Raw genomic sequence first — 22,291 nt, 5'->3', positions numbered from 1 at the left:
TTCCCTACTCACTCGTTTGGTCATCGGATAGATTCATGGGGTTATTCATTATTCTTGATAATTGGTTTATTTTTCTATTAAATTTGACAACTTTCAAGAAAAGTCATAGTTTTATGCTTTAAAAGATGTTGTCTATAAGAGAAAGATAAAATTGAATGTTCGTTTTTCTTATATAGTTGCGGCTCAATTCATGTCTAAATTTTTACATTTTGAAAAGTAGAGAACGCACATTTATGTTAGTTCTATGATATCTTCGTTGTTAGTTTTGGCAATTTCTGGTTTTATAGGTCGAAGTTACGCTTATTTTGATCTCATGTGCTCTATTTTTTTACGTTAATTATATGTTAAGACCCCATGTTGCTTCTCTCCGCTTTTTAAGTTTATTTATTTCTGTCTTCTGCGTTCTTAATCTATCACTACCTAACGAATATCATGAAAAAATCAATATCAACGTTCTCATATATAATTAAGTGGACGTTCTTCTAACTTAACAGACTTATAATTACCTAAAAATCAATATCAACATCCTCATACATAATTAAATGGATGTTCTTCTAACTTAACAGACTTATGATTATCTTATAGTGCTAGCTAAAGCCTTTATCCCGATTTTTTTTATCATCTATATAATCGTTGTTATACCAATATAATGATATTAATATACACTTTTCTGGTCGTTGATGATATAAAGATGAGCATAAATTTTTATAATATGTAAAGATAAAAGGAGCGAAAAAAAATCACTAAGATTTTCTACAAATAATTAATTAGAAATTAGCAATCGCATTTTAATTTTCAAGTGCTATGTTCTAATTTAATTTAATTAACAAAAAATAGTTCGAATTTGAAGTGGACGTGACAAGACATGTTAATTCTATTGCATATAGTAAAGTACTTATAATTTATGTCACCCAATAAAATTGAGAAAGTGGCAATAAAATTCTAAATTATCACTTAATTATAATAGAAATTTATATGGTTATCAATTTGTCAATCGTAGATGTACATGAAATATAATACAACATTCAAATTAGGTGATCGTTATTTAAATGATTTTTATGTACCATGTGGAAAATAAACATAAAATGGACAATAACTAAGCAACTAATAATATAATATTATGCCAATCAGGAGATGGTCCAATGATTAAGATATTTTCTCCATCGTAAGGACATGGATTCAACTCTTGAAGGAGCGAACTTTAGGCGAGTAGATTATATTATGTATTTAAAAAAAAATCATTTTTCGTTTTTGCCATCGAACTTGGAAGAGGACACAAAGTTCATATAGCTACTTGCAAAATAACAACGACACACGAAGTAAATAAGAATCTTAAAAGTTTTATAAACCACTTTTACGAAATATTTTATTAGGAGAAAGTCATTTTCATCCTAATAATAAAAACATTCACTTTGATGGGTGTTCCAAAATTTTTGAATTATTTTGGAAGAGAGAAAATGACATGACACGTATCATAAGCGTTCACTAATTAAAAAAATTATATTAGGACTATTCAATTTATCTAATAAATATATGGATGAATCATGAAAAATTTGAAAATTAATCTCATTTGATTGAAAAATTTAGATCTACATTTTTTTTCCTAATAGTGTTGTCATGATTCGACCTCTATCTGAAGTTATGAATGTTAAATTTTTGGACTCATATTTAAGATAGAGATGATGGCATGACACGTATCACAAACGATTTTGGATCCACTTCTAAAAAACTAAAATATATGGACTATTTAATATTATTAAATAAAATAATCAATAAATGATGATTTTAATAATGTTTTGTATTTTGTTTCATAAAATTTTTTGAATAATAAAAAACCAATATGATATATGATAGCTTTTTTGATTTCCTATCTATCTATGTATATCTCTAATTTATGCATCGATAGATTTTCTATTTAGGAAAAAAAAATACTAACTAGTGGAATATTATTCTTGCTAATTAAAATTAGAGGTGGCCAAGTCTCTTTTTTAATACTGTAGTTATTAATTATAAATAATTGAGCTGAAAATGGCTATTCATGACAGAACGACGACTCTTTCTCTTCTGGGATTTTTTATTTTAATTTTAATTGCTTTTGTATGATGCAATGACCGGCTTTTCAGATAAATAAGCCGAATATATTGTTAAGTTGGAATGACAGAATTAATACTCCATTCTGTCCACTCGCGTAATAATGAAAGTTGTAAATGTTAAGATTATACATGTCTATATATTATTTATTATTTTTAAATTTATAAATATTTATGTAAATAAAATAATATTGTAATTAAAATAAAGATAAGACTTGAAATAATAATTTAAATATGTATGAATTTCGTAAAACGACATTTAAAATAGACCAAATCAAATTTCGACACTGAAAGTGGTAGGGGCGGGATCAAGAATGGAAATCGGGTAGGACCGAGAAAAAAAATAGTTGAAATAAAACATAATTTAAGTACTTTTAGAAAAAAATAATGGTTATTAATTGAAAATATACTTACACGTCAAAAATAAAGACGCCCAGTTTTCATGTCACGAAAATCATTCACAATTGATTCTACATCAATAGCTTCAGCAATTTCTTTCTCGATATATACGAGTAAAAAATCAGAGAGGAATTCATCTGCAATTTTGTTACGAAGCTTGTTCTTAATAATGTTCATTGCTGAAAAAGATCGCTCCGTAGTAGCGGTGGAAATTGGAAGAGTGAGTATAAGAATCACTACTATATATACGAGAGGATAAATCGAAGATTTTCTTGTACTTACCATCCATTTACACAAATATGAAATGGTGGATAGTTCTTGAAAATCTGGAAATTCTATCATATGACCAAAATGCTCAAATTGCACTTTTAATTGCGCCTTCTCATGTCCAGCAAAGTCTTGAGGATAATATTTATCCACCTGTGCAAATGTCATCAATTCTAAATGAATTACGCATCTCCTTTGGATCTAAAGCTGAACTAAGAGTAAGTATTCCATCGCGTGATCATTGAACTTACTATTTAATTCATGTAGTTGAGTATCGACCAAAGCATTAAAAATGTCCACCTTATAGTGGTGCTCCATAGTAATATCTTCTTGCTGATGACGAGCCCTTCCTCTTCTTGCAATATAATGATCATCCAAATTTGGAACAGGTATACTGACAGATTCACAAAAAGTATTCACATTCTTGATTAGATCAGCCCATCCTTTATCTCTTAATTCCTGAATCATTGTCTTGGTAGATTTAACTACATCCATTGCATTTAGTATATCCTGAGATTTAAGTTATAAAGTGCGGCACAACAAGTCTGTAATCTCAAGAACTTTCATCACGAGATGTAAAGTGAACACAAATTCATAGAACGTTAATACCTCATATGCTGTATCTACATCGGCACGTTGAGTTGAAGTAGCTCCATCATCAATAATGATCATCAAGATTTCACATGTTGCACTAAACATATTGATTAAGCTGGATACTGATCGCAAATGTGAACTTCACCGTGTATCCCCAGCTCTTTGCAAATTACAAACTTGATTAAGCCCTGTTCCACTTTCAAAGCTCATCCATAGCAAGCAAATGAGCAATATTCTCAACATGTGCAGCTTTCAATTGATCACTGCGTTTACAGGAAGCACCAACAATAGTAATGATAGAGCTCAACTTTGTAAAGAACTGGTGAATGAGGATAACCTCCTTAGAAGCAGCAACTAGTGCAAGTTGCAAACGATGTGCCATGCAATGGACATAATGAGCGTAGGGACAAATGTTCAAAATTAAACCTTGTAATCCATTATACTCCCCTCTCATATTACTTGCACCATCATAGCCTTGCCCTCGGATATTCTGCACATCAAGATTGTGTTGCGAGAGTACAAAAAGTATTTCATCTCTTAATGTCGATGCAGCAGTGTCTTTAACATGAACAAGCCTAAAAAGCCGCTCTTGCACATATCCATTCTTATCGACAAATCTCAAGATAATAGACATTTGTTCTTTTTTAGATTCATCTTGAGACGCCTGCATTTCGACCCCTCCTGTGGCCTAGTGCGGGGCCCATTGGTACCTTCTATCGTCTGCGGAAACTGGGCCCTAGCCCTGCCTCGTAACCTGAACCTGTTTAACCTGGAGAAAACATTTTATTTGCAGAAAATTGTAAGCTATAACGCTTAGTGAGGTTTTATATTGGAAACACTGAATGAAACATTTAATAATAAACATTTGTATTCTAAAACAACATAAATTGTTTTGTCATTAGAACACGTCATAACACATCTTTACTTTTCATAAACACTTATAAAAGAAAATTTCTCGTAAACATCTTTCTCGAAAAACGTGAATTCTTATAATTCCTCGATAATATATGAACTTATCGAACCCCTTTCAGTGAAAAAAACTTAGGAAACTACTATGGGAAACCCACCGTAGTATCCTTAAACTCGGCACCCATAACCATGGGCGCAATTAAAACTTCCGCTACGTGATCTAGGGAAGCCGTACCCTCTGATCAGACCGTCAATATGGGGCCACATAAGGACCAAGTACTCTCTTTGGATTGGTCGCCACAAAGTCGACCGAATCCCCTCGAATAAAACATTTACATTGGGGTTCGTATTTATATACATTATTATAATAAAGCAAAAACTTGCTTTTAAACCTCGTCGTTATTAAAACGTCTAAACATTACTTTATATGTAATAAGTATAATAGAACAAACTTACTTTTAGGGTATTTGAAGTTTTCTCCAGTTTCCAAAGTATATTACGTATCTATGCCATATAATTAAATAAAACTTAAAGCAACAAAATAATCGAAAACTATGGCATAGTAATATATCAATTTCACAAAGCATCGACATATTCTTTGTAATTAAAAGAAAGTAACACTCACTGTTCTTTACGTCGCGTGTCGTTCCTCCTCGCGTAACTTGACGTCGCAATTAATAACCTAACGAAATATCATTAATTAACCTCATAAATACTAACGCTTGAAAGAATTACTCGAATTAATCCTACACGTCGTTCGTCCTAAGTATCTTATCTGTAATTTATTAGGTGTTTTTATTATGATTATTTTGTAACTAGATTGATCATTAAATTTTACCTATAATGGAATAAATTCATAAAATTTAATAAAAACATACCTACTGATTGGAAATAATGTTCCATTATTATAATAAATTTTCTAGGTTAAAATATGGCTCAAGATAATTTTTGCAACACTTAGCTATTTTTAAACCATTTTGACAACTCAATTAACTCAAGAATTAAAATATATTAAATTTGACTTAGAAAAATTCTAAAATTTTGATATTTTGTAGAAAATGATATTTTTGGCTTACTGTAAAAATTTCATAATTTTTGGACAAGTAGAAATTATTTAATTTGCTTCGAAAATAAGAACAGGTTCGGTTTTGGTAAAATTACCAAATAAATCTCGTTTAAAAAATTAACACGTTGGTATTTTTGTAAATACTTTAAAAACAGAAGGTTAAGATTGACTTTAAACGTAGGTTCGGGTGACTCAAAAATCAATTCGTTTCAGTTGAATTAAATCAGAACGATTTGAACCGAACAAACCGGAAAAACCGATTCTTTTATCCGTAAAATGACCATAAAACCATTGACTTTTATACTGACCGACAGACTCACGTTAGTATTTTTGTAATTCCGTTAAAATTTAAAGGTTATTTTAGTCTTTTACCAGAAAAATCGATTTGGTTTGATTTACTATAAAAAGGGACTGGACCGGTTGGTCCAGTTATTTTCCTTTTCTTCCTCTTCCTCTCTTCCCCCGATTCTCTCGACACGCCTCTCTGCCCGACGTTGTCTGTGCCGTTTCCGGCGACGTCGGAGCTCATCCCACATATCAAAATGTTCCTCTCAACACGAAGAACATATTTCCATCATCAATTTCGACGAATTACAACCAGGTAAGCCTTAATTTCAGTTTTTGCAAATTAGGGTTCTTACGGTAAATTTGGGGGTTTTGGCTAATTTTCATATATGTTGTTCTACGTTGGATTCTAATCGTTTTTATGTAAATTTTACTTCCATTCGACAATTATTTGAGCTTTGATTCTTACCTCGAAATCCTTTGTTTCTCTTGCGAGGTTCGATTCCGGTTGGGAAAGGGTTACGGCGTCGAGGGGAAGAATTTTCACCACTGGAGCAGGCTGAAACTCGGCCGGATTCGGCTGAGTCAACTCGACCAGTCATTGAGTTGACTCGGTCGGGTTGGCTCAGTGAGTTGACTCGGTCCCGATCAAAGATAAGTTCCTAATCCTTTCCTGTTGTTAATTTCTTTCCGTTAGCCTCCATCTTACAGTGATAGGAACTTGCATATCGATTCACAGTAAAAGTTCGTTTTTTGGGTTTACCTGATTAATTTGGCTTAGTGTGGTCTCTGCCTTGATTGGATCATTTTTGCTGGTTAAATTCAATTAAATTACCGTACTATGGCCGAATGTTAATTCTGGGTTGATGATGATTCTGTGATGAATTGCCCTGTTTAGATGTTGCAATTGAAGTGTTAGAAATATTTCTTGCATGTTGAATTGGACTGAGTTATTACATTCATTACCTGTTTATTTACCTATGGAATGAACTGAAGTGTGGCCTGGAGTTTGGCTGCCAACTGAGATTGGTTTAAACTGGTTTGGGTTAAAGTGTTGGGCTGACTGCCTGCACTGAATGCCTCTGTTGAATGATGTTTGATGATGTTTGGGAGTGTAGAAAGTCAGTTTAGGAAATGAGAATTGTCTGCTGGTAAGTCTTTTGCAGTATAAGATGATTGGCATGTATTTTGCTGAGTTTTAGGGCCTGCCAGCTCACTGAAATGTGGCTGGCATGCAGGCTGCTTTGCAATGACTCATTATTTGCTGTATTAGATTGTCTAACAGGTGGATTAGTAGTGCTTGCTGACTGATTTAGTATTTTGTGCAGGTGTTGGGTCAAACAAGGCTCATTTCCATATGTGTTTGGCAGGTTTTGGTGGACATTTTAGGGCTGCATGGGCTAATTTTGTTTGCTTGGCCGGCTGGCCTTTAAAATAGTGTAGGCTTACCTTATTTTTGAAATCACTACATGTAACATTAGGAAGTTATTGTATGTAAAATTTTTATTGTATCATATTGTAAAAACTCCTTATAAAACTATTATTCCCAATGTCATCTAAAATTTTATCTTATGATTGCATTATTCTTTTGTACAATTCCTTTAGTATAAGTATATTTATTTTGAATGCATATTTGTTATTTATTATTGCACTAATTAGTCGACTCTCAATCTAATCGTCGAATCGTAAATTCTTGTTCGTAAAAATAAACACGTGCGTCGAAATCAATATTTTATTAAAACTATCGCCACGTCGACGAAATTTACACGCAAATCTAAGCTTGATTTAACGAGTCGTTACACATCTCGTGCTTCATCAACTAGTATGCAATATTTAGCATCCCCAATCTCTTCACGAATAACTTCCTTTATTCTTCTTGACATGGTGTGTAAGATTTGCTTTTGTATCGTAGGTGAATTGTATATAGCATTTTGTGGAGCGTTAGCAATGGACGTTGACACATCCTCATTGTAAGTAGATAGTAAATTAAGTAGAGCCTGAAAATTCCCTTGCCTTTTTGATTTTTTACGCTCATCGTGACCTCGAAAAGCACACCCTTGAAAAGCAAACCACCTAACTGCATGGACTGCAGCTTTTACTTGAACTCTAGTCTCTTTATCTTTATGAGATGCGTGCTTCTCATATATTCTTCTAAGATGTGCAGACTGATTCATGAGATCACTCAATTTACTTTCAGCAATTCGATGACGGGATGTGTGATCTTTTCCAATATGTGCTGGGAATGCTTCTTTCCAATTCTTCCAATTTCGAAATCCATCGACAGTGAAAGCATTTGATCCGGAAGGACCATTTTCCTGATGAAATAAAAAACATGGAAGACAAAATACAGCATATTTGGTTGGAGAATATTCCAGCCACGTTGGAAATTCCTTATACCATTTCGCTTGAAAACTCCTTCGATGTTTTTTTTCCAGTTTTCGGATATTCTGCGAGAATGCATTGAAACGGTCCGGCTCTAATATAAGCCCTTCGAACTTCATCTTGCTTATTGAAATCATACTTCCATATTTGTTGTCGTACACCTGGATCACGCACTAAGGAATTGATATCAAAACTATTATTGACATTAGTTGCTTGAGATTTAGGAATTGGAGGAGCACTAGAACTTGGATTCTCAACAGAAGGTGCAGTTTCTACTTTCTGACGCTTAGGATCAGGTTTCTTGAAAAAGTCTAGGATTCTCTTTTGCTTTTGCATCTATAAACAAAATAAAATTTCACATAATTGATATATGAACACACAAATGGATTCAAAAACTCACACGCATGACAATATATTAATTAGATTAAGATCACCATCCAGGTCTACTGAGAGTCACCACCCAGACTCACTGGTTACAACTTACAAGTTACAACTTACAAAATACAAACATACCGTAAATTGCACAAGCCGAACACTTGACTTGAAGTAAGCAGATAATTGAATCAAATACTCCTTAGAGTAGAGGTCAGAAGATAACCTTAACCCTATAATAAAAATAATGAACAATAATCGTAATTAGAATTTAGAAATAGACATAAATAGAAGTATAACAAAAGGCCTTGTTCTGGCAAGAATCTGAGATTTCTACCGACCTCGAGCCTCAATTCATGAAGAGAGTTGAGGAGGATCCCCTTTGTTATTGATTCTAGATTCCTAAAAAACTCAATAGAAAGACGAGTCAGAGATGAGGGAAGCATACAATAATCTGGAAATGAAACCACCTTTTCAACTGCACCATCAGTACCACCACCAAGGGTCAAGTCTCGAAGAGAAGAGAGTCTGTGTAGGCCCCATTCTGATATTGGCTGCGAAAGATTCCAGCAATACTCTATTTCAAGTGAAATGAGATTTGGAGGGAAACCTCCTTCTGGAAAGAGCACAAGTTCTTTACATCCTGTGACAGTTAATTTTTGAAGAGAGGTAAAGTTGTGGATCTGATTGGGCAGACTCTTTAATTTCTCACACCACCTGATTTCCATATGTAAGATTGGGGATGGAGAAGCTTATACTCCAAGGCATAACAGCTATATATGGCCAATTTTCTTAGAGATACGAGTCTGTCAAGGCAACCAAGTGGAAAGCTTCTTAGCTTAGTACAATGAGAGAAAGAAATTGCTTCCAGTGACATGTTGCTTAGGAAGACCCTGTCTGAGATGGACTCTAATTCGTAGCAATTTCCTACCATCAGAGATATTAAGCTGGAGGTGTTGCTGATACTTCCATTTCCATCATCACAAAGCACCAACCCGTCGGCTAATAAGAAATCGATCATAAAATTTTTTCGTAGAGGTCGGGATCAATCTCTCTACCTATCCATTAAGGTACGAGGACAATGCTTGTTCATTTTCGAAATGATAATTTACTTAAATTTAAATTTAAATGTTAATTATTTATTAATTATTTTAGCAAATTTTGGATTTAGTTCTTTTTATTATCCACTCTTTACATAATCATATTCATAAGTGGCGCTAAAATGGATAGTCAGAGAGCTGAAAAGAGCTTCCATCAAACTTCCATTATCGGATTGAAACAATCCTAAACTTGAGAAACCGAATAAAAATGGCTACTTGTACTTGTACAACATCATCATCATCATCCTCATCTCTTATCCTCAATCATGCCGTTACTAAACCAAACCCACTAGACAAACCGACCCTCTCCCTTCTAACTTTCAAGCCCAAATCTTTTTACCCTCTGCAACTCAGTCCTCCACAGAGATTTTTAAAAACCCAACAATGTCTGATGAGCTTTTCAAAGTTTGATTCTTTTGTCGTCGCCGCTGTAGCTACCGCCGACACAGAGGTGGATCATGACGTCACGACAACCATTGATGCTTCTGCTACTCCACCAGATAAACCTAATTTGGGAGAAAATGCACTGCCCTTGACGAGAGACAGAGTACGTGGGTTTCTTTTTCAATAAAGTTTTCGACTTTTTTACAGATACAAATTTAGAAAGAAGCAGAAAAGAAGTCTTCCCTTGTAAGTTGTAATGAATGAAAAGCTTGTCTATGCATCTAGCAGGAAATTACAAATTAATTTTTTTTTTAAATTAGGTGGACGTTTGACCGGAAAAAGGACGGGAGGTGAACATTTGTAGTTGGACCGGAAACGGCGTTTCCGGTCCAACTAATTAAGCAGGGATGATTAAGGCTTAATTAAGACCGGCTCTGCCGTTTACGGTTTTTAATTTTTTTTTCTGTCAACTGCCACGTGGCAGTGTGTGATTGGAGGAAAAAACCGGTCGTTTGACCGGTTTTCATGAAGCCGGTCAACCGGTCTGACAGGTTACCCGAAAACCGGTCAAACGACCGGTTTTTTCCTCCAATCACACACTGCCACGTGGCAGTTGACAGAAAAAAAAATTAAACAAAACGGGAGGAACTCTCGATCGCCGGAAACACAATTCACTCATCACAAAACTCTATAATTTCTCTCCGTCTCCACTTCCGTTCTATCTAAAAAAATTCCGAAAATTTTCAAAAAATTATATGATATAGAATAGGCAGTAAGGATCATCTTTCCTCAAAGGAACATACCGATCGGACTTCGTTTTACCGGTGAGTCAAGCTCGAGTCAAGAGTGAGTCGAGACCGAGTCAACCGATTTCCGGCGAGTTTGACCAGAAATCGACATCCTAAAGCTTCCTCCAACACCAACAATCACAAAGCAATCGAATTCCGTCCGAATTCTACAATCTCCGAAACTTTGAAGGTAAAATTAACCTCCAATTCATGTGTTTTTAAGCATAATTTTTACGTAGAAATGATCGTGAGACAACGTAGATTAACATATATGTGAATCGGACAAAACCCCCAAATTTTCCGACGAACCCTAATTTTATTTTTCAAAATTAAACGATAACGGAGCCGAGTTAGGGAAATTAGAGGTTATATTCGTGATCGTGAGGTCGAGAGGAGTGGATCGGTACCTGGATTGTGGCCGGAAACGGCCGGAATCGCCGGAACGGAGGTTGGGCAGCGACGGCGTCGGGGAGAGAGAAGGTCGGGAGGTTGAAGATGAAGTTTGGACCGGAAACCGGACAGCCGGTTTAACCTAAAACCGGAAACCGGAAAGCCGGTTTTAATTAAAACTGGTTTCGGCATTACCGGTTTTAATTAAAACCGGCTTTCCGGTTTCCGGTTTTAGATTAAACCGGCTGTCCGGTTTCCGGTCAAAGCTTAAACCGGCCACCCGTACCGGTTTTTGAAAAACCGTTAGCCGGATTTCCGGTTTTATTTATAAAATAAATAAATAAATAAATATTATAAAAAAATTAAAAAAAAAATCTCGTTTACTGATGAGAGAAGAAGAAAAAATTTAATGTGGGAGAATTACGAATGAGAGAAGAAGTTTATGTGGAAGAATTAAGGCGGTAGGGGGTTTTTATATAGAAATTTAAACGGAAACCGCATCGCCGGTCTTAATTAAAACCGGAAATGGGATTGCCGGTCTTAGTTAAAACCGGAAACGGGATCGCCGGTCTTAATTAAAACCGGAAACGGGATCGCCGGTTTTGATTAAAACCGGAAACCCCATTACCGGTCTTAATTAAAACCGGAAACGGGATCGCCGGTTTTAATTAAAACCGGTAATGGGGTTTCCGGTTTTAATTAAAACCGGCGATCCCGTTTCCGGTTTTAATTAAGACCGGCGATCCCGTTTCCGGTTTTAACTAATTAATCACCTCCCTAATCCGCGATTAGTTGGACCGGAAACGCCGTTTCCGGTCCGGCTTTTTATGTTCACCTCCGTTACAAAAAGGACACAAAAGTACTGTACCCATGCATCTAGCACGTGTCCGTCAATCTTGTTGGTATATTATGTATGGATAAATAAAAACATGAACCGGCAATAAATCGATCTTGGGGTGAGTATATCCCGATGAACATTAAATCGGGTAAAAGATTTGAAATGAAATTGAACCGGTCAGATAAAATAAAAGGTGGCATCATCAATAAAATAAACTTAAAGAGTACATGATATCAAGTGTGAATTAAGCATTACTTCTAGAAATTACATAACAAATTAACAATGGCAAAATTGACATGAGAGAAAACAGAATGTGCATGAATCTGAACATCTAAAATGTATGAAAAGTTTACTTTATATATATGTTTCGGCCATTTATCGGCTAATAAACTCGTCTATTCGCGTAAATTCAGGTGAATGTGAACTTCCCGAAGCTGGCTGAGATCCAAACCATCGACTTACGTGATCAGTATTACATCAAAGTTGGAGGATGTTGTTTCACAGATACAAAATCTCAACTTGAGAAAGAAATTTTAAAAAAGGAAGTTATGAACAACAAAGGGAACTCCATTTGTGGCTCCTTTTATATGGGGGAGAGATACAGATAAGGAAGTCATTTCGGAACTGTTACTTGGGGATGAAGGAAATGATATAACAGTGTGTAAACGATTCTTATATATATCAGTCTCAGAAATAACGAAAGACATAGACAGAACGTTAAATAGCCGAGTGGACGTAAAAGGATCATCAACAGCGCATTACACGCGCCAACTCCGACAAATCTCAACCAGTATTTTTAAACTGTAGTAATCATTCCCAAATGGGCTTGAATACTATTCCATCAGTCCGTCTGTTAATAATAGTTGGATGTGGGATATGATTGGCCAATATTCTCCTCCATCTTTCTTACACTTCTCTTTCAAATCAGGACATCCGATGATCTGTAGGGATCCGAGTGATGCAGGAAGGCCTTGTTCTGGCAAGTATCTGAGTTTATGACAGTTCCCAATTATCAATTCACGAAGAGAGGTGAGGTTTAGGATCCCCTTTGATATTGATTCCAGATTATTAAATCCCCAAATACATAGAAGAGTCAGAGATGAGGGAAGCATACAATTACCATGTTCATCGTCGGGAAATGAAACCACCCCTTCATCTGTACCATCTATGTTGCTTAGGGTCAATTCTCGAAGAGAAGAGAGTTTGTGTAGGCCCCACTCTGATATTGGCTGCCGAAGATTCCTGCAACATGATATTTCGAGTGAAGTGAGACTAGGAGGAAAACCTCCTTCCGGAAAGCACTCGAGTTTATCACAGTTCTCGACTTCTAATGCTTGAAGAGAGGTGAGGTCAAGGATCCCCTTTGATATTGATTCCAGATTCCCAAATCCCACAATTTCAAGAAGAGTCAGAGATGAGGGAAGCATACAATTACCATGTTCATCGTCGGGAAATGAAACCACCCCTTCAACTGCACCATCTATGTACGCAAGGGTCAATTCTCGAAGAGAAGAGAGTTTGTGTAGGCCCCACTCTGATATTGGCTGCCGAAGATACTCGCAAACCTCTATTTTGAGTGAAGTGAGACTAGGAGGAAAACCTCCTTCTGGAAAGCACTCGAGTCCATCACAGTCCTCGACTTCTAATGCTTGAAGAGAGGTGAAGTTGTGCATCTGATTGGGCAGAGACTTTAGATTCTTACAAAAACTGATTTTCAGAGATTTAAGATTGTCTAGGCACCCAAGTGGAAAACTTCTTAGCTCACTACATTCAGAGATAGAAATATATTCCAGTGACGTGTTGCTTAGGAAGATCCTATCCGAGATGAACTCTAATTTGTTGCAACGTCTGACTATCAGAGATTTTAAGCGGGAGGTGTTGTTCATACTTCCATTGCCATCCTCACCAAGCACAAACTTCTCTCCATTTGATCCACAAGAAAAGAGCTTCACAATCTTACTATCTTCTAACTCGAATTCTTCAAGATTGGAAGGCAGAAATCCTATCTCTTCATTTGAAGGAACTGGTTTCAGGCAAAAATATTAAAAATATTTGTTAGGATTCCTCATTTATTTCCTTTAAAATACAAACCCAGCAAGTTGGCTTGGTGGTTTAAAAGAAAGAAAAACAATGGAGTAACCTTCTAAATGTGTTATACCTGCATCATTTATTCCATATGCAGTAAGAATAAGATCTACATCCACAGAATTTGATGAATCCTCTGAACGATATTGCTCATTATTAAGAGAATTGTCAAGAATAGCATGATCGACATGCTCTCCAACATTTTCTGCAAGAATTTACAACAAGTAGAGAATAAGTTAACAAACAACATACATATATACAAAGAAAAAGAATAGCATAAACTGAAAAATGTAGTACTAGTTAAAAGATAAAGCTACCCAGTCGGCTTAGCTTGGTGATCAATAAAAGGGACATGGCACGGAAATAATATGGCTATGAGCATACGGCAAATTAACAAATGATTTTTACTAAAATGAGCCTTTTGTTTTAGCACACAGTTAATTTTAACTATAGTTGAAGCATGCATAGAACTAAGAAAGTTACATTTGTTTTTGGCATTTATATAAATTTTATATTCACAAAGAAGTTTTAAAGAAAATTTCAAACAGCACAGTAAATATTACATTTTCATAATCATGGCTCATGCAATTAGACTTACGGTGTAATGGCGGTGAATCGCTATAATTTACTTCGTTTGCATCAAGATCCATGTCTATAACATGCAGTACATCATCTTCCCAATATCTCTCATGGTGAGGATAATCAGGCAGATTGTTCAAATTATTAAGATCAATGGGCTTCAACGATTGAACTTCCATCATATGAGATTTCTCCATCAGCAATAAGTTGATCTGTAGACGAATGTTATCTTCTGATGATTTAGATGGCAGCAAATTCCTCTTCCCTGAGTGAACATCTTCTAAAGAACTCCAATTACAGTTATTCATGATGGAGGAGATAATGCTACAAGGCTGAATTAAGATCCGGACAGCATACTTCTTTAGTGTTGGAATACAGTCTCCACAATGATCCCACCATTCATCTATACATACAAATCATGAAGCGAAAATTAACTAAATGTGGAACTAACAAACCTAGAATAAAGATAAAAATAACTAAGGCATAATGTATTTTTTTATCAAACTTACGGGGATAAGATGTTTCCAACATAGCTTTTGCCATTTTTGTGAACAAGTTGGATGGTTTCTTTTTGTAGTTTAGAAATTCTCGTGTAAAAGGTTTCTCATCTTCATCAGTTACAAAATTTTCTAGGATGAAATCAATACCGGCTTTCATTTTTCCATCAAACTGAAAACCCTCATTGCACATGTAAGAGGGGTTGAGAAAAGCAGCAGCAGCATGAATTCTATTGAGTATATTCCTCGAATGCTTCTCATCGAATATCTCTCGTATTGCCTCGTATTTGTCATTGTTGTTTCCATGATTTTGCTTGATTTCTTCCTTTGCCCTTTCCACAGCGTCATACAAGTACCCTAATGTTGACCCGTCACTTTCAGCTAATTGAAGAATGCTTACAATTGGCTTCAAGATTTGTAACGCATCCTAAACTTGGCACCAAAATTCTGGATCCCTGATGAAACCAGATACTTCTTTTATCGACTCTTCTTCATCATGAGCCAGCTCTCGCCACTCTGGAGATGCGACAAGTTGTTGTAATTCGAGTTTAGTGTCAAAAATCGACTGGAGCATCAAGAAGCAAGAAGAGAACCTAGTCATACACGGTGATTTCAACTTCCTATTCGTGTGTTTTCTAGCGATGGACAAAATGTTATCGTCCTTGTGCAGAAATTTAACAATCAAATATCCTCCGTGAATCACTTTTCTCACCCAGCAAACTTTAACAAATATTTCCTTCAGAACTAGTTGCACTTCATGAGCAGCACAGTTGCTCTTGAAGATCTGTGGATACTTGTGAACAAGAAATTCTCCAATAGACTCCAACTCCATGGCATTGATAATGAGCTGAACAACATTACTAGGTCCAACCTTTTCAATTTCAGCAGATACAATCCTTTCAAGTTCTTCTGTGCTCTTGTTGTTTTGCAAGAAAGAATTCTGGAACACTACTCCTTTAGGTGAATAGACATAAACATCGATAAAAGCTCCAAGCTTCTTGTCACGCCTCAAGTTGAGCATAAATGTGCAGCCAGTTGCAGCCCAAGATTTCTCGACGTCTCTAACATAATCTTCAACCTTCTTTTCCAAACAAGGAATTATCTCGGTTTCGAAACTCGAAAATGATGGCAGTTCATACTTTGGACCACATTCAACAGCACGATGGACAAAGTTTCTAAAGGAGTTTGTTTGGACAGCATGGATTGGAATGCCATTGGACACAAGCCAATGGCCAAGCAACTCATCAGCCTCTTCCTTCTTATTTTTATCACCAGGCAATTCCGATCCGCTAGGTTGAACAACTGGAGCATTGGAAGTTAAATTAGTGTTGTTTTCAGCATTAGTGTTACTTGAACTTGGCATTCCCTTGACCCTTTTGTTAGGACCGCCAATCGCTATGTAAGCTAATTTTTGGACGTCATGAGGCACTTTTTTACAACAGGAAATATCTCGACCGGGTATGTTAGCCAAATGTGATTTGATTCTTGTAGCTGTCCCAACAAACTCCTCCTTACAAAATTTGCACTTGAATTTGCCTCCCGGCAACTCTTCCGCATAGTCCCAGCATCGATCCTTCTTTCGGCCCATAATTCGTTTGATCCTATGTATGCACATATTATTATAATAGTAATAAATGAAGATTAGATATTATTGGTTATTGATGCAGATGTTTGTTTTCACATGGAGATCGTAAAACAAAAGGAAAAACATTACTCCTATCTCAGTTCTGATAAATTTAAATAACGAAATTTATTAAAAGAGCAATTGGATACCTGAACAGTTGAGAGAAGCAGCAAGACTAGAGTGTGTTCTTGCGACTTGACTGAGCAACAATTCACCGATCGACGTGTGTGTATTAATTGATGGCTATATATATGTATGTCTAGTTAAACTTTGAGGCATATTTCAACTTAGATTAAGATATGAATGATGGAAGAAACAAGAAGAAGCCACAATTCAATTCAATCGACGTGTGTGTTTTAATTGATGGCAATAGCAACTTGATGATTCTGTGAATTAATGATGTAAGTGTGAAATGGTTGTAACTTGATGATAGTAGTTTGTAATTTGTGTGGTTGACCCTAAAAGGTTTTTTTTTTTTTTTGTACGCGTTCTTAGTCAACAGTGTACTACTAAAAAGTCTAAAATACAGGTAGGTAGCAATTAATTTTAGAAAATAGAATTTAAATAATACTCTCTCTGCGTAAATAGATAGATGATGTTTTTTGTGATATTTTTTATTTTTAAATAATTAACGTTTTGAGAATATTAATGTATTTTTTTCACTCCACTAACTATATATCCACGTACAATTAATTATTTAACTAATATCTACCGTGCGATGTACGGGCTCTTCCAAATAAATATATTTAAAAATAGGAGTCTCATGTCTTGTTGATATTTTATATGCGTTATATAACGGAGACGGTTGTTAGTTGTTAGGTTTATTCTTGATCTATATATATTGAGCACGAATGCATCTAAACCTCACAGGAGCTAGCTTAGAAGAAAAATACTCCAGTACACATCTCGTGCGATGCACAGACTCCAACAAATATAAATATATTTGTATTTTAAATTATTTTATATTATGAATATGTATATAATATCTAGAATACTATTAAGCGGCCAAACGGTATATATATTGGTAATATCAGGCGCAACTTTGATGCGCGTCACGTCAAATATTTATGGCTGGGTATGAGATCAGTACATTGTGTTTATGTATGTAATTCATAAAATACTAAGGAGTGAGATGGATATTTCATTTAATTTTGAGAACTTTATAATAAGAATTTTATTAGTTGATTTTTTTTAGTCTTTTCATCAGAAGTGACATAAATTTACACGATACATATATTTGAGTACAAGATTTTAAATTAAATAAATTTAATGATGAATTGTGTTTAAAAGATGAAATTTTAGGTTGAAATAGAAGTATTAAAATTGTAGGGGCTCAAGTGGATAAATGATAAAAGTTAAAGGATGCAATGGTCGGTGGCATTGTCGCCAGCTCAGCAACCGCATCAAGGCAGACAAAGAATCCACAGTTAAATTCCTTGTTATGCAATATCCCGCGTCAATAATGTGTTACTGTGGCAAATTGGTGTCAAAAAAATGACCCCAGTGATATGTTTTGGAGAGCTCAACGACATGTTAAATTCCTTGCATGATGAGAAATTAAGAAAAGGCAAAACGATTGCCTATCTCTCTTGAAAGTAGAGCAATCTTGACCTGATGTTGAATGCAGGCAAGTTTCCTTTGTGGAAAACTTTGGTGAACCAATCGATTCCATTTTGGGACACTTGACTACAGCACGGTCGTTTTCAATAACTTATCGTTCATTTCACCAACATCTGCAAGCTTTTTGGTTCTCATGTTCTATTATATCTTCCTATAATCTTTAAATAACAACTCTAAGTTTAGCAAATCCTCCTTTAATAAGAGACTCTAGTTCTCTCTACCATGTGAGAGAAGCTCTACATTAAATCAAATCTCAGAGGAGCTGGGAAATGATACAATTTGAAATTAGGAAATTGCGAAAGGAGGATACAGAAATAGACATCATAAATTATTATTTTTCTGAATTTTCGTTGCCTGAATATATAGAAATTAGACAGCATAAATTATTGAACAGTGCCACTACATTCATCCAACTTATGCTCAGATAACATCTACGAAGAGAAACAAAAAGAGTCAATTGGCGATAAAAATTTTCCAATTTGGTCCGAATGAAAAAATAGAAACATCGAGCTAGATAGATGACAGAAACATAAAAAACCAGACAATCTTTTTAGGGGCAAAAACCGAAATCGATCCGAAAACTTTGCTAGAATTTCATTTGGTCTCATGCAGCACATGCTTCTTCCTCCTTGTCTTGTTCGGTATTAAACGGAATCGGCCGTTGGATAAAAATGATTATGAAATTCAACGCATGATAAATGTGCAATTGGTATTATTTTGGAATTTTGGAATATTCTTGATTGGTTGGACAAATTTAAAATTCAGATTAATAAGCCAATTAATTTGTCAGTTATGGACTGGTTTTTACCTATAAATATCAGCTCATTCATCCATAAGAAGTATCCCAAAATTTCGAAATTATTGTTTATTGAGTCAAAAATCATTTTTGTATTTTTCTTGTATCGGAGAGAGTTTGGCAATTTAGTTTCGGAGATTTTTCTCCAGCAGTGTAGATGTTCGAAAGGTAATTCCGTTGTATTCTAGGAGATGGCTGCTATATACGTTTTGTACTGAGTAGCATGACAATCACAACTTAAAGAAAACGATTCCATAATCGTGCCTCGATCTAATGTTACTTCCCTTTTATAGTATCATTTCTCTTTTGTTAATTAAATTCCAAATGATCAAATTGCATGTTATGAGTTATATTTGGTGTTGTATCGTGTCTCTAATTGAGGTTGTTCATATAATCATATTGGTCATGTCGTTAATCAAATTACTATCTGTTTAATTAATTTTCTTACATCATCATATACAGCTCTTTCGTGTTTGTTTCTCAACTCAGGTTTTTAATTCTATCTTATTGGTTACATAGAATATACCACTTGTTTCATATTGATATTTCCACTGTATACTAATTAATCACATGCTCTACATGTTCATAATTTTGTCATTCGGTTATTCTGTTCTACTATTAATTTAATTATTTTATTAACTACAGCTATTAATCAAATATTTTATTGTATTTGTTGCTAATCTGGCTAGGCTGATTGTATCATGCGTATTTTTTCCAACTCGTGTCAATAAAATGATCAGTAGTCTTGTTTCAATATCTTTATAGCATATTGTTAGATCGTTAGCAATTCAATTTGGTACCAATTAATTCCAACAATTTTAATCTGTGATTTTGGTTTAATTTAAATTGTTTGTATGATTATAATTTTTAAGTTGTATTTAAATTTAAATTTTAAATCGTTTGATTTAATTCATGAAATATATATCTTGATTCTAATTGTATATAATATCGTGAGACTTATTGAGTTTTTCTTGAGTGCAGAAAAGTTAAGTTCACGATGACTTTGTCACCTTCCGAGAATACGTCCGGTTCTAATGTTGCTTCCAAAGATGTGGTTGGTGCGTCGGTGGATATGAAACCTTTACCGGGACAACCGAGCTATGTTCCGCCTTATGCTCAAGGGGAAAAGCCAAGTCAATTCAAGGGGATTGACTATAAACGTTGGCACCAAAAGATGCTCTTTTACATAACTGCGTTGGGTTTTGCATCGTACTTGAGGGATGATCCTCCGATTCTTGGTGAGACGCCTACGGATGAGCATGTTAGTGCCGAGAAAATTATGGTAGGACAATGATTACATGTGCAAGAACATTCTCCTCAATGGACTCGATGAAAGCTTGTATGACATTTTTAGCCTAGGTGCTACTACGACTAAAAAGGTGTGGCTTGCTTTGGAAACAAAATATGATATGGAAGCATGTGGACTTGAAAAGTATGTGGTGGATAACTTTATTGACTACAAGATGGTAGACTCTAAATCCACCACGGAACAAGTGAAGGAGTTCCAAAAGATGTTGGGAAAGGTGAGAGTCGAGGGCCACAAAATTGGTGAGAGTTTCTTCGTGATGACTCTTATTGAAAAATTGCCTCCTAGTTGGACCGACTTTAAATTTTATCTTAAACATAAAATTATAGAGATTAGCTTGGAGAAGTTGATGGCCAAGCTAAGGGTAGAAGACGAAAATAGAGCAACTTGGAAGCTTCGTGGCTATCCTACACTCTTTATATAATCATATTCATATTTTAGCAAATTTTGGATTTAGTTCTTTTTATTATCCACACTCTTTATATAATCATATTCATAAGTGGCGCTAAAATGGATAGTCAGAGAGCTGAAAAGAGCTTCCATCAAACTTCCATTATCAGATTTGTTAAGTCAAACAGCCGTGAGTATACACAGGTTTTAGAGTCACACCTGTTTTCACGCATGAGTTTGTGAGTTGACTATTTTCGTCAAAACCAGTATATTGAAGATTCGATTCTTTCTTGCAGTACAAGTCTTCTTTGAAAACCTAGTAATTGAGAATATCTTGTTAATTAATCGGATCTTATTTGATTCTATATGGAATTCCTATTATGAAAAGGATTCCTAAATTAATTCCTAAAGAAAGGTAATTAAGGATTCTCATAGGATAACAATTCCTATTCAAAAGGGATTGTGTTTCCTATTCTGTGAAGAAGTCTAATTCTCCAAGATTGTGGGTTTCAAGTATAAAAAGATCGTAGACTCTACAACCCTGGTAGACGTCGAGCTGAGCATCTACTGTCCATCAATTCTGCCGGCTAAGCTTGGAGAAGAAGACGTCTCATTCTACACCGTACTGTTCACGATTGTTTCGACCTTAGTTGTCCGTGAACTTTTAGAGGGTGATTGTGATTATTAGAACACTATTCCAACTACTACAGAGTTGTTCTTTACAGTGCATATATCTGGTGGCACTTGTAATCTATTTGGAGATTGCAAGGAAGACCTTGTCCGTTTGACAAGGCAACCGGTGCTTGTAATCTGTGTGGAGGTTACAAGAAAGTCTTTATCCGTTTGGTAAGGCTGTTGTGTAAGTCCTAGTCCGATTGACCAGGCTGTTAGTATAGACGAGGAATCCACTTAGTGAAATAGGAAGTAGATTATAGATTTGCGAATTGTAATCCGTGTACTGTCCTATTGTTGCAAAAATAGTGGAATACCGTTTATTACTGGGCGAGGCCTCGCAGAGTAGGTGTATCCGAACTGCGTGAACATATCATGTGTTATTTACTTTCTGCACTGTCTTCATTATTCTGTGTTAACCTGTCACCGTTAGCACAGCTGCATTAATCCGTAAATTTAGTCAGAATACACTTTCAAGTGGTATCAGAGCGGGCTCAAGAAATCTTTTTGAGAAAAGATCTTACGTATTCTGACAATGGATGACATGATCGAAGAAGGCGGTTCAACCACTCTTCCTCCTTTACTTACCGAGTCCAATTATGATAATTGGAAAAATCGAATGAAGTGGTACCTGAAGAGTCAGCATGAAGCTATCTGGCGTGCTACACAGGTTATGTGGACACCTCCTACTGCAACTGTTGATGGAGTTGAAGTCGTTAAAAGTGTAAATCAATGGACAACAGCTGAAACAGCCACCTGCACAGCAAACAGCAAAGCAGTTAGCATCATTCAATGTGTCGTACGTCTTAGTGTATTCAAAATTATTCAAAATTTTGAGACAGCCAAGGAGTCACGGGA

At 35.4% G+C, this 22,291-nt stretch overlaps 1 protein-coding gene across 1 annotated transcript; it reads right to left on the bottom strand.

Annotated features, from left to right (window-relative positions):
* Positions 1–2,507: 2,507 nt before the first annotated feature.
* LOC139885021 (uncharacterized) lies at positions 2,508–3,455 on the bottom strand. Its single transcript, XM_071868976.1, has 3 exons — positions 3,366–3,455; positions 3,057–3,266; positions 2,508–2,909 (listed from the first exon to the last, which is right to left on the bottom strand). Exons 1-3 carry the CDS (start codon positions 3,453–3,455, stop codon positions 2,508–2,510), a joined length of 702 nt encoding a protein of 233 aa, XP_071725077.1.
* Between the last annotated feature and the right edge of the window lie 18,836 nt (positions 3,456–22,291).

Source organism: Rutidosis leptorrhynchoides, unplaced genomic scaffold (genome assembly GCF_046630445.1).
Source record: "Rutidosis leptorrhynchoides isolate AG116_Rl617_1_P2 unplaced genomic scaffold, CSIRO_AGI_Rlap_v1 contig7, whole genome shotgun sequence".
NCBI classification, from domain to species: domain Eukaryota; kingdom Viridiplantae; phylum Streptophyta; class Magnoliopsida; order Asterales; family Asteraceae; genus Rutidosis; species Rutidosis leptorrhynchoides.
This window is presented reverse-complemented; position numbering and strand designations above follow the sequence as displayed.